General features: G+C 34.6%; 1 protein-coding gene across 11 annotated transcripts in view; it reads right to left on the bottom strand.

Annotated features, from left to right (window-relative positions):
- PHF3 (PHD finger protein 3) overlaps positions 1–13501 on the bottom strand; it is a 46672-nt gene that overhangs the window by 9119 nt on the left and 24052 nt on the right. For 10 of the 11 annotated variants that reach the window (XM_031611169.2, XM_090136209.1, XM_031611173.2 and 7 more), the window contains 8 exons: positions 8752–9079; positions 7409–7586; positions 5161–5308; positions 4874–5030; positions 3772–3888; positions 2167–2295; positions 1338–1473; positions 850–1048 (listed from right to left, as the gene is read on the bottom strand). In XM_031611169.2, coding sequence (XP_031467029.2) covers positions 850–1048; positions 1338–1473; positions 2167–2295; positions 3772–3888; positions 4874–5030; positions 5161–5308; positions 7409–7586; positions 8752–9079 — 1392 coding nt within the window. Of the gene's footprint in view, positions 1–849; positions 1049–1337; positions 1474–2166; positions 2296–3771; positions 3889–4873; positions 5031–5160; positions 5309–7408; positions 7587–8751; positions 9080–9187; positions 12722–13501 lie in introns of those variants that run through there. The other variant, XM_031611177.2, reaches the window with a different exon arrangement.

Raw genomic sequence — 13501 nt, forward strand, 5'->3', positions numbered from 1 at the left:
TCCACACAGGGTGCAGAAAGCATTTGTAAATGATAACAAAATCTGAAGGGCAACAACAAAGGATGGATGTAGAGCAGGCAGGAAAGATGTCTGATACAATAATGCTGCAGGACAAGCAGGGGAGATGCCTGGCAAAAACAAAACTGCAAAAAATCTAATGCACTACATTGATAACAGATGAGATTTCTCCATCCTCTTCTGTTTCTTTTTGGAGATAATACAGAAAGCGTTAAGCACCAGGAATGAGCAATGGGAAAATTGGTAAGAAAGACTGCATCACTTCAGCTCCACTTTCTCACCCCTGAGAAGACTTCTAGTCTCACAACCCTAACAAAGACAATGAACACCAGTGCTAACTGCAAGGCATTGGACCTACAGTACTACACACTCAGAGTTAACTGGTGGCAAAACTTTAAAGGGCTAGCTGTTGCAATACACAAGGGTAATAACTGATAAAGTGTAAGAAACAAACATCAGAAAAGTCAACTAACTAGCAAAATAATTTTTGAGATTTGAAACTAGCCTGATCCATCACGATTTGTTCACAGAAAACTCAAACTCCCTAACATGATATATGTAACCATACAAGCACATATATACCTTCAATATAGTAATTTATTTTCCCTGACAGGAAATGTAAGAATTAGAAGTTTGTAATCACTATACATGTAGCATTATTTATACAAATGCACAGCAGCAAGCAATAACCCCCATTCCTAAGAAGAGGTGTACAACCTCCACTATATGAAATTATGAAATGCTATACAATAAGATAACATTAATCATAATAATTTAACAAGACAAATAATGTGTTTCACTTAAAAATACTGTTTCTTAAGTTTATATTACTTTGGAAGAGTCGGGAATGGCGATTTTGATGAGTCTTGCTTATCATCTTCCAGTAATTCTGAAGCTAAAATACAGGATGTTGAAGAAAGCGCATCTGCAATGCTCTCTGCTTCATTGTCTGATTGCTTCCGTGCAACTCCAACAGACACTTTCACTTTTTTTGCAGAAAGATCATCATCAGTAGGTGGTGCCATTCGACCTGAAGAGATGAATTACAATGTTTTGAATATGTTTTGTTTTGTAGGTGAAAAAAAAAAGCTAAGAGAACTTCCTCAGAAGACATGGAAGATGAACCAAAAATACATTATTGCCATTGTAGTGCAATAGGATAAATACATTAGGTATCAACAACAGTACATGCATTCATTAAAAAAATTTATCTGTCTACATTTTATAAATAGAAGGTGACTATCATTTTAAAATTGTAAAACTCTGCTGCCACATCTTTGTCTGCAAACTGAGAATAAAAATATTTATGTTCTTGTCACCTATGCAGATTTTGCAGTTAAGATCAAAGAGATGATTTTTGTGTTGACTTGTGGTGTCTGGAGATGCAGATTCATTTCCTTCTTTATCTTTCTCAGCTTCCTCTGACTTCTCATGCAACTTCATCATATTAGGTTCCTAAGGAAAGTCAAAACATCTCAGATTTTTTCTTCTGTTAATGTTCTCAATGTCACTATTTGTACTGCTTCAATTTATTTATTCTATTTTCTTCCTTTCGGACATAATGACTGTTTACAAGGATGCACAGCGATAGGACAAGGGGGAATGATTTTAAACTGAGACAAGTGAGGTTTAGGTTAGATATTAGGAGGAAGTTCTTCACTCAGAGGGTGGTGACGCACTGGAACAGGTTGCCCAAGGAGGCTGTGGATGCCCCATCCCTGGAAGCATTCAAGGCCAGGCTGGATGTGGCTCTGGGCAGCCTGGTCTGGTGGTTGGTGACCCTGCTCATAGCAGGGTGGCTGAAACCAGATGATTATTGCGATACTTTTCAACCCAGGCCATTCTATGATTCTATGATAAAATTCTCCCTTCAAGTCTATAGCCTCAAGGCTATAAAGTCTCTGTAACCTAAAAGGCTAAGACAAAACCTACATAAATTCATTAAAATAGTGAATAGGTATTCCCAAATATATTTTACATAAGAGTTAGAGTATTTTCTGCTGTATTCATCAATTAATCAAAAAAAACCAAACCACCATGTCTGTAAGTCAAAGTCAGGATGAAAGAAGAATTAAAACAGAACTAACAAGTAATCACAGACTTTCAACCACGTTATCTATGAACCAAATACGCTGTTCTCTTTCCTACCTGAATTTCCATGACTTCTTGTTCTTTCATTGGTGTTTCGCTTTCAATTTCAATTTCACCTTTGTGAGTAATTTTTGTGATAGGTCTTCTTTCAACTTCCCTCTGTTCTTTCTCAATCATTTCAATTGTCTTTAAAAACAAATCATACTATTTATTTGTTTCCACATAATAAAATTGGGAAATCAGCATATGTAATACATAAAATAAGGACTGTAATCAAGGAACTCTCCGTGAATAAAAGAGTGTATTCTTATTTTACAAGTGTTAAGCAGTTTCTTCAAGGAAAAACACAAGCACCTCATCTAACTTCACTTAAAATACAAGAATAACGAAACTGTAAAATAGACCTTCAACACTGAATTTAAATACAAGTAATCCACATTTTCCTAAAGAAAAATTTATTAACTCTTTTTCCATAATGATAGGAATATATAGGGGATAATGTAGGACATAAATACACCTAGATTTACATAACTTTTCAAGAGCTTGATTTTGAGTACATAAACCTAATAATGTTCTTCCTCAGGAAAAAAAATTAAATATATTCTTCCAGTAATGCATATGCTTATTCTCATCAGGACTGCTACTTTGCTCCATTGAAGGAAAACACCATTTAGTTCTAAAATTGCTTCTTAAAGCACATATCTACTTCTTAATTCAGAAACAGTTTGTATGGGCTGTTCCCAAATTTACTGTATGTCATGGTATCTACTCATTAATTTATTTTCATTGGAAGTAATCCAAGATAACTAACAATTTCTAGTGTCATAAAACCCAAACACAAAATGTATATCCCAATTAACGCTATCTAAATTTTTTGCCTTTCCGTCCTATATACTGGCACATAAATATCAAAGATTCTCCCCAATACAAATCCAGATTTTGTAAATTAAACATCTTTGATGCTCTAATATAGCCATTTTTAAATAGCTATGCTTAGTTGCCATTTGTTAACTATTGTCAGTTATTGGGTACTATTCAAGAAAAAGGTTCTTCTATAAAAGTAGTAACACAGTTTTTACTATTCCTGCTTCTCCTTTTAAGCTATCAACACAGTTATAAATATAGCATGACTTTCTATTTCAAGGAAAGTAACCTAATAAACTTCCTATACTGTGTATTATTATTTATTTCTTTAGATGGTTTTCAGAGTGGCAGTAACAATTTCAGCTCCACACTTCCTGGTGGGTGAGATGCAATGTTCCATCAACATATGAGTTATAAACAACACTGGTTATGTCTGGCTAGTTCTAAGAGATCTCTCACCCTGGTTAGAACTGTTCTACAAAGCTCCAACTAGATCTTTAAAATCTTGCTGGAAAGACACAAAAACCTTTCCTTTTGAGACATATATTAAAAAAAAAAAAAAGAGTAGAAACAAAGCTGCATTATTTCCCCCTATCAGGAATTTATTAGAGTTCTTTCACTTCTGTACTAACATCTCCTTTCAGTTTTGAATACTCAATAAATTATGGAGGTCCTCCTGACCAGTTGGAGTTGATTTATGTGAATGCATTCTGTTCTTTCTAAATACTCTTAACCTGGAAACACAAGTTAAATACACTTAGGCAGCCAACTAAACAACATTAAGTTGACAAATCTCACGTGTCTGTTTTCTCTTTGTCTCCAAGCAGCCAGTTCTTTGGAGGCCAGTTCTTCTGGGCTCATTTTTATTAGATGGTCTGGAGTAACCTCTCCTTTCAGTACTTTTTTGAACAATATCTAGAAGAAAAAAGAAAACTATTGCTGTGGAGACAAAAACAGCTCCTAACGGAAAGCAAAGTAGAAGAACAACATTCAATATACTCTCTATAAACATGAGTATTGTTTTAAAATATTCCCTGTATCAGAAACACTACTAGACGTTTTTTTTAAAGATAAAAATCTTAATTCCAGAGTCCCCTGTTTGTTCTACATCTACATGCACCCTTAATGATCAGCTGTATGATCAACTGTTGTTGCAAAAATAGAAAGTAAGTTTATGCTCACTGCAGCAGTAACAGAATTTTCTGTAAAGCTGTAAATTCTCTGTACGGCACAACAGAAAGAAGCTAATAATAAAGAGGATATCTGTGCTTCTTGATTGACTTAAGTGAACTCTAAGGGGCATGCAGGTAGGAGGGAGGACTTACATTACTTGGCAGCATGAGCAAACAAAGCAAGCCAGTTAGAGAAGTTAGCCTGCTCATACAATTTACAGTCCATTATTACTAAAAAGCAAGAGACTGAAAAAAGAAACTTGATCAGAACAGAGTACAAATGATCAGAAAAACTGACAAAAAGTAAAAAAGACAAGCTAAAAAGGCCATATCAAATAATGGGCTTACAGAAAGCCAAAACTACAGTGAAACAAGCTACATGACAGAAACAAAAAAAGAAAATTATGAGAAAAAATACACATCAGTAGTAAAGAACACTTTGACAAGGCAAGCTACATTCACTACAATCTGAAATCTGACTATTAAGTACACTGCGAGCAAAGGTTTGAAGAATTAGTGGTAGGAAAAAAAAAACAACACAAAGAAACACAGAAGACTGGGTATGCAACAAGAGGACAAAACATCAAAGAGACAAGGAAACATAGAGGAATAATAGTGAACAAGATTAATTGTGAGAGGTTTAATAACGTATTTTCATAGAAGACTGTTCCTCTAATATACAGTAAACAAAGGATTTCAACAAATCATTACAGATAAGTAATACATACATTATTTTTAGGATCTTTTAGATTGAACATTAAACTTCTATATTTGTTCTTATATTTTGAGTCAGTGTCTCGAAAAAAAGAAAACAGTTCTCTTTCAATCCTTGTGGCAACTTTTGCTGCTCTCTCCTCAGGAATCTTTAAACTGGAGTCTGTCAACCTGCGAGAGAACAGAAGGGCAAATACAGTAATTACCAATTACTTCCAAATATTATTTCCCCTCTGTTTTCTTCTGAAAGAAAACACTTGCAAACACAAATTAATGAATGCATTTCATTATATATTCATACCTTTTCATCAGAATTTCCTTAAGAGATTGCTTAACGCTATGTCTTATCTGATCAGCAGAAGGTTTGGAAGCTGGCACGGTTGGTAAATGCGCACTGATTGGTCCTTTCTCAATTTTCTTTTTCCTAATTTCTTGTTTCTCATGAACACCTATGAAAACACAGAGTTAAAAACCATAAGCTGCATGGCCACTACAATAAACATTTTCTTTGTCTGTTTTCTTTCGGGATCTGGGGATTCTGGTCAACAGCAAGTTGCACTTCAGCCAGTAATGTGCCCTGGCAGCCCAAAGACCAACTGCACCCTGGGGTGAGGTTCTTAACCAGAAGGCGGTGGATATGGAATAGCAGGCAAAGCACTAAGCAGCTGGAGCTCAAGGAGCACTTGGACAATGCTCTCAGATATTGGGTTTGAATTTTGTGTAGTCCTACTTGGAAACAGGAGCTGTATTTGATGATCCTTGCAGGTCCCCACCAACTTGGGATATTCTACTAAGACTAATTTTTCCATTGCTACATTGAGAAAAAAAGCATACTGGGAAGCACTTAACCACAAGCATATTCAATGTTACTTCAGAATGGAATTTTTCATTAAACTTAGCATTCCTGAATCTGATAGCCATCAAAACTACTCCAATCATAAGAATCTCAGCTGCCAGTTCAGGTAAAAGACAGTCTCAAATATGGCCACTATAATGTTTGTATCATAAACAATAACAATCATACATTGTGTATGATTAAAAATATATAATATAAACAATATACGTTTATACCCAAATTACAATCATTTCAACAATCACTTCAAATTTTAATTTGCAAAGTTTCAACTGACTACTCATGTCTTAGCTTATGCATATATACCTAATATACAGTAGTTACCTTCTTTTTATGAAATTAAAAAGAAAAAACATTAATTTATTCTTTTTTTTTTTTCTTTACTCTGAAAAAAATAAAAGAAACATCTAAGACTAATAAAGACCTAGCTTTATGAGTGATGGTAAAAAGAACATTTCTTCATTATTTCCTTCAACTACTGAATGCAGTTTAAAACACTTCAACGCCAGAAGCATACTACCTTTTCAAGTAACTAGAAAAGGACAGATTTTATTTTCCATGGGGCAGAATACGTATTTGGAACATCAGCTGTGTAATTAATGTGACAATCAGCCCTACCAAGGTTATAAATTCTCTTTCCTCACTAGAAATGCAGTAAAGACTGGAAACTGTTGTCATACTTTTACACTGTGATCTGATATGCTAGACTTATTAAGTAAAGCAGCTTTAATAATGCTTTTATTTGCTCATCTCCTCTTCAAAATTGGATGAAGACCTAAGTTGAAATGCTTTTAAAAATAAAATGAAGCCTGAGAGTGTCAGGGGAAATAGAAAGTTTCCACATGGAAGCAATATTTCAGACAAATTTCAACCATCTGAAAATACAGTCCCATAAGAGGGAAATGAAAGGCAAGATTAGCAATAAACAATGCCACTATAAGCATCCTAAAAAGTAGTTAAGATTAAGACAAACTCACTGCTTATCCATTTTTATGCTAATTGCTCTGAAAGAGATTACCAAGCCATCCAGTTTAAAAGTGATCTTCAGGTTAAATCCCACTCTAAGCTCATCAGTGAGATACCCTTTTGTCACCTCCTAATTCAATTGATACATTTTAGAACAATTCAATGATTCCACTGATGCCAAAGACTCATTTCACCCATGCAATATGTAGTTGGAAAGGTTGTTAGCTATTCTGTGACTCAGAACTCAAACAGTATAGTATCTGAAGTCTAAAGGATGCCATTCAGTGTCAAATAAGTTTAAATTTACATTTAATCCTGATACATTCAATTGTTTCCTTCCAGAAAAAAAAAAAAAGTTTCTAGAATGTCAGAATTGACAAACGACCAGAAAAGCAGATTTTTTTTAGACGCAAATTCAAAGTTTGAGTTTAGGATTTAAAGACAGTTCTCATACAAAATCTCACTAGCACTGCTGCTAAGATTTCAATACCAGACCACATGAATTCCATCTTACCATGAACTTAAAAGAGTACTGTTTCCTGGAAGGGAGATGGAGGATGCAGGTAGGTTTATTCTGAGGGAAGATATGTACCTTTCATCTTACAAATAAAATTTCAAATGAAAATCACTTGCAGGAATAAAACATTTAAAAATTGATACTACATAGAAAGCCATTGTCCTTCACTGTACACAGTCAATTACAGCATGGAGTACTTTTCCTAGTCATTACCTGATTTTGTGGACTTTTCAACCACATTAAGTGACTCTTTACTAATTTTTTCTCCTTTTTCTTCAGAGGACCGCCGAGGAATTACAGCAGTTTGCGATGCTTTACGAGTAGGAACATGTTGGCCTTTTTTAGTATCTGAGTCTCTGGATTCTGACAAGTTCTTCCCATCACCAGACTCCTGAAACAAACATTTACATGATAACATTCTACTGAATGCTGTAATGAATCACAGCATAATTACATTACATGCATTTTTCTCAAATTTTTAAGTATACAGGTATAGTAAACCCCCCAGAAATACACACACCACCACGTAATGCCATCTTGGAAGTTACTGAACAATATCTCAAATTGCTACTAACTACTGACTGACAATTTCCTTGAAAAACTGGCCCAAGGCAATTTGCAGTTAAGCTCTATGTTGAAAAATACTGTGTTTAGTGTCAGGGAGACCAGAACTTCCCATAACCAGTTTTAGTCACGCATTCACAGGAAGCCACGTATGATTATAGAGTACATGTAAAACAAAACAAATCAAAAGAAAACCTGATCAAAGTTAAACAGAAGAGCTTATATGTCAGCATCACAGCAATGCTACAAAACAAAAAATGATCAATGACGATTAAGTTATGCTAAACATGATACAATATGTCAAAAGAACTGAATAAGTTTAATAAAAAGCAACTGCTTTTTATTTTATCACTGCTCTTGATAAGTAAAAGAAAGTAGAAAGACGCTAATTAGAACATCAAGCATTTTCTTCTAAATCAAATCTAATGTAAAATTGTCAAAACTAAAATGCTGTTTTCACCTAGTCCTATAGATACTTAAAGGATGTATACTTTGTATCATATAGCAAATTGACAGATGCCTAAGAAAAGTGACTGGAGTTCTGAAGGCAAAATTCACTTTCTTCAAAAAAAGATGAATAGAACGTTAAAAACCATCTGGCTATTCTTTGATCTGAGGCTACAGCATTAGTTTATGCAAGTTATGTAACACGGGAAAATCTACAGTGTAATAACCTCTTATCTATTACATTTGTCATGCATTCTTTCTCTGGTGAAGGGTTACGAGCTGCTTCTGAACAGCGTATTTTGTTTAAACAGATAGAAATATACATAGGTGAATACACTTATGTTCACATTTCTGTCTAAGAGAGGAGCGTATCAATATCTCAAAACAGCCAAACCTGTCTGAAAATGAAGTTACTCTGAAAATAATAACAGAGGTTTATACTAGATTCAAAAATGCTTATAATGTAGTATTTCCAAGCAAGGGGGTAGGAGAAAACCCTCTACCCTCAGTAGCAAAAAAGAATTTAAGCATTAAATAAGACTCACCCGTTTGAAAATTCTGACTTTGTGTTTCCCTATGTCCTCCGTCTGCTTTCCTTTTTCAGTTGCTACGTTCAGATTACAAGTAGGTCCTTGCTTTGACATCCCCGGTTTTTCATAATCAATTGTTTTTTCTTCTTTGTGACTGTCAACTTTCATTTGAGTATCCAGAACACTTTGATCCAAACACTCTGCCTTTTTATCTTCTTCAGCACAGCACTTCACACACACATATTCTTTATCTTCTTCGCCCATCTGCTGCGCTTGAGAAAGACTCAGTCCAACACAATCGCCATGAAACCAGTCATCACACCTACCACAGCCTACCATAAACCTGAAAACAAAGCAAGATATAGATTAGCACATAAAAAAAAAAGGTAATAATTCAAGCAGAATGTATCACACTTGCTTTGATTTGTGCATCTCAGCAACTTGCTCTTACCTGATAAATGATTCTTTTTGTAGCTTTACATCCATCTCCAGCCTTACAACATGTATGATCTGAGAAATGGCTGTACTTGTGAGTTTGAGTGGTTTTATTTGCCTTTTTGCAATAGTCCAAGAGAATATCAGAACCTCACTATGCATTTGTAGCCTGTAAGCCCTACCAACAGAATCTTTTCAGAATACTACTAAAACAAATGGAGCAAAGAAGACTATCAAAAACTCAAAACCACTGAACTTACGTTTGAGAAAACTGAAACATTTTCCTGCAGGAGCATATCTCACACATTTTCCTCCAAACTTACAGTAGAAATGTATCAGCTGATATGACTTAGCCTTCTACTGCAGTAAGATATGTTTAAGCATTTTGAGAAATATAAACAGCACACAACTACTTCCAGAAAGCTTCCCCTCTCCCTCCCCCCCCTCTTTTCTGGTGAACTTGGGGCCAGGAATGTGGCTTCCAGCTAAATCTGACCTGTTTGCAGTTATTAGTCAGTTTGAAATTAGGTACGCGTCATTTCTGTGTCACCATCTGACTCCAAGCTAGTAGCTTCTTGAATCATACTTACAACATCAAAATGAGAATCGCTTAAAGAACACTTTTCATCTCACAGTTACTTAAATGTTTCTCTGTTTTTCAACAAATGTGACTTTACACACAGCTTGCATTTCAAAGTGTAATGAAGATCACCTGGTTTAAGACAAAACCCTAGTTTTCGATGACTTTGCTAAAGCTACTTTGAAACTTCAGTAGGTATTACTGGTCCCTAATTATGCTGATAGGTATAATTTCTGACAGGAACTCTTTTGGAGTAAAGTGGAATTTCAAAGTTAAACAGATTAAACATCAATACATTTGTTTCACTCAGATGTAACTGCTTTTAAAATAATTTCTTATAAAAAATGCACCTAATTTAAGTGCTATTGATCTGCTTTCAAATGATGTAAGAGATCTCTTGCATCATTCACCTAGATTTTTTTCTTCCCTTTTTTCTTTTTTTACATTTACATATCATTATGTATCTTAATGTCTGGCAGAAAATACAGAAAGTACAAATGATTGCATTACGGAAGGTGTGACTTTGTAAGTACTGAAAAATTATATACAATTTCTTCGTGAATTTCATAGATGACAGATCTGAAGTCTGTAGACTCTTCAAAGGAAGACTCCTAATGTGTACGAGCTCCTGTAAAGATGAGGAGCTGCTACTCTCTGAGTTACCTACTTTGAAAGACTGAGCATATATTACAAAATGTGCTTAGAGAAATTCTCATTCACCAGAACTACAGATGAACACTCCAGGTGGTTTGAGACCAGTACTGTACTCAAAAAACTACAAGACATGGAGAATCCTCCTAGTCTAGCAGCATAAGCTTGAAATGCAAGAACAGAAAAGAATCATAGCTTTATCCTCTGTCCTTACTTACCCAAAATAAATCAGGATTAAATTTAGTTGAAGTAAATAAGTTTTTTTGATGCAAAATGAGTCTGATAAGCTTTAAAGCTCCAGCTATTCGAGGAAGAGGTCACTTCCAGCTTTAGTAGCCTATATTGCTGTTCACTAGATTTGAAAAAACAAAGTCTTTATAATCTAGTTTGTGAAGAAAGCTATTTTCTCTTTTTTTTTTTTCCCCTAAGCTACAAGTACATTTGTTGGTACTACTGATGACTAACAAAAAGATCTGTCTGTCTATTCAGTTGTTTCAGTTAATGAAGGCACAGGTTCCTTCAGATTTTGACAGTACCTCCATCTCTTCACATATATGTTCCAACAAAAAAGATATAAGAATGGTAACGCTACTGTTATGTGCTTCTGACCCTCTCTACCACAGAAATACATTAGTAAACAAAAGAGAAGTGATGGAAATTTGACACAAAGATGGCTGCTTCGTTATGACAACCTTTTTATGAGAACCTAGAGCCAAACATGATGGGATGAAATATAGCATGAATGCCTACGTCACAATTCCTATTTCACAATTCCAAGGATCTACAAGATGCTTGACATGATACATCCTGCACCATTGCAAAAATTACTAAAGCTCTGGAAATACTAAAAACTGGTTTATAAAAATCCAAAACCATTTTCTACAGAGTTGAAATAAGCTCAAAATAGACAAGTATTTTGTTGTACTGATGAACGAACACCTTCTGGTTAAAAATTGATGAGAAAGCATGATCTTGAAGCTGCAAATACTACTGGAATTTTTATTTAAAACTTTTTTTTTTTTTTTTTAATTTCAGTTTGAAACTCAAGCATCGGAAACTAATTTGTTAAATGAGCGGGACACGTTGCAACTTTAGCAACCAAAACTAAAATTTTGATTAATATTTAGAAAATGGATTAAATTCCCAGGAAAGCACAGATGAACTTGAGAGACTAAAACAGACAAGATGCTGCAAAACTTCAGCTTTAAACTGACAGCACGTGTAATTTACAGCTTTGCTCACAAATAGGAGGTGGCAAAGGAGATGGTTTGTGACATCAGTAAAGCACCAAATAAGCATTCAGTCTTATATCTTTATTTTCAGGCCTAGCAATAACAGAAGTGAGACTTTTTTTTTTCCCCTCACCCTTCGCAAAGGCTTTACCTAGTTGGACAGCATATTATAAAGGTCTATCCCATACTCTGAAGTAGGGATTTCAGCTTCTAAGTAGTTTAACCTTGCTGAATAGGAGTAATTTAAGGCAACTGAGCAGAAGAGCAGAGACACAGGCTTCCAAGAACAAGCTGATTCCTAATAGCCCAATTTCAAAGATATTTACAAGTGTACTTTCTTGGTTTTGTTTCTACATTTCTATGCAAATAATAATAATAAAAGAAACTGTAAATGAATTCTGCTCAGAAAAAATTAATTATTCACAAAGAATATACACCAAGACTGATAGTTGTCATTTTATCCATCTTAATGAAACTACTGAAGACGTAGTATCCATTTGAGATTATCCCAAATCAGGTTTTACAATAAGGTTTCAATTGCACTGTATTTAAACACGCATAATAAAACTTCAGATTCAGAAAACAAGACTCAAAGAGAATCTGGAAATGTCCATGAAGCCTGTGCTATGAACAAAATTTAACTGTTTACAATCATCTGGTTAAAACTTTGTTATACAAAACGGTAATAAAAATAGTGGTGCTGCCTGCCTGAAAATGTCACTGTTTTCACACTATTCAACTGGAAGTCTCAGTTTCAAGGCTGAAAGAGAACATGTGATTTTGATACAAGTAAAGTAAGAAATCCTTTGTATCATAAGGCCATCTTTACATCTTTATCAGTTTCACTTATCTGTACACAAAATGCAATTATGATTTATAACAATAATTGTATTTGGATAACAAAAGTGACAGTGCAACGCTCAAAAATTAAGAGTGAACATCAAGGGACACTGAAGCCTCGCTTGAAGGATCAAAGATGTCCTCTTTCAAAGCTGTCAGTTGTGACTGATGAGGTTCTGATATCTTGGACTATTTAGAACACCAAAGTTTCTGAACGCAGATTGCTTCAATTTGCAGAGCAGGAGTTTTACCCATGTTGTAAGGCTGGAGTGGAAGATGTAAAGCTGAAAGAGAAAAAAAGATGTTTTAAAATATTGTATCAACTCCCATTCAGTAGAAAATTAGAACTGCTTTTACATATCCTCAATATAAAAATTTTTCATCATGAAAAAATCTAAGAACTGACAGGTGACAGTGGAAAGTATTACAGTTCACTGGGACCTTTTACATGGAGTATTTTATTGTTTCATTCCTTTCAAATAATTCTTGGCAGTCTCCATACTGTGTAAAAAGACGCACCTTCAAAAAACAGAACAGATCATAGATGAAATGAGACAATAATTGAAAAACATCACTTTTTTTTTTTTTTAAAGTCTGGGGGACTTTCCTTAGTGTTATTTGTGGCAAATTAAATTCATCTGTGATACAAAAAAACCTCAGGTTTGGACCACATTTTCAAAATACAGGGTTAGGTTTTTAATTTAAATAAACTCAATACATATAACAAGTTTCTAGAGAAACCAAATTTTAAAACTTTTGTGCTACAAGTGAGCCAACATTAAAGCTGAGACATTGCACGGAAACTATTGTTTTCCCTTCAGCTAATAAAGACATTATTAGAAGAATGATGAGCTTAACCTTTACCAATCCACTTCATTCCCATAGAGACTGAGAAAGATATTCACAGCAACTTTAGCAAAGCCTGTGTTTCACATCTGTGTAGCAAGGGCTCAATTCAAAACTCAGAGAAACAAAAGGTTACCAAAAAAAAGTGCACAACCTTGTTACCAGAGCACAAGTTTCTGTT

Source organism: Phasianus colchicus, chromosome 2, assembly GCF_987193195.1.
Source record: "Phasianus colchicus chromosome 2, bPhaCol1.hap1.1, whole genome shotgun sequence".
In the NCBI taxonomy this organism is placed as follows: domain Eukaryota; kingdom Metazoa; phylum Chordata; class Aves; order Galliformes; family Phasianidae; genus Phasianus; species Phasianus colchicus.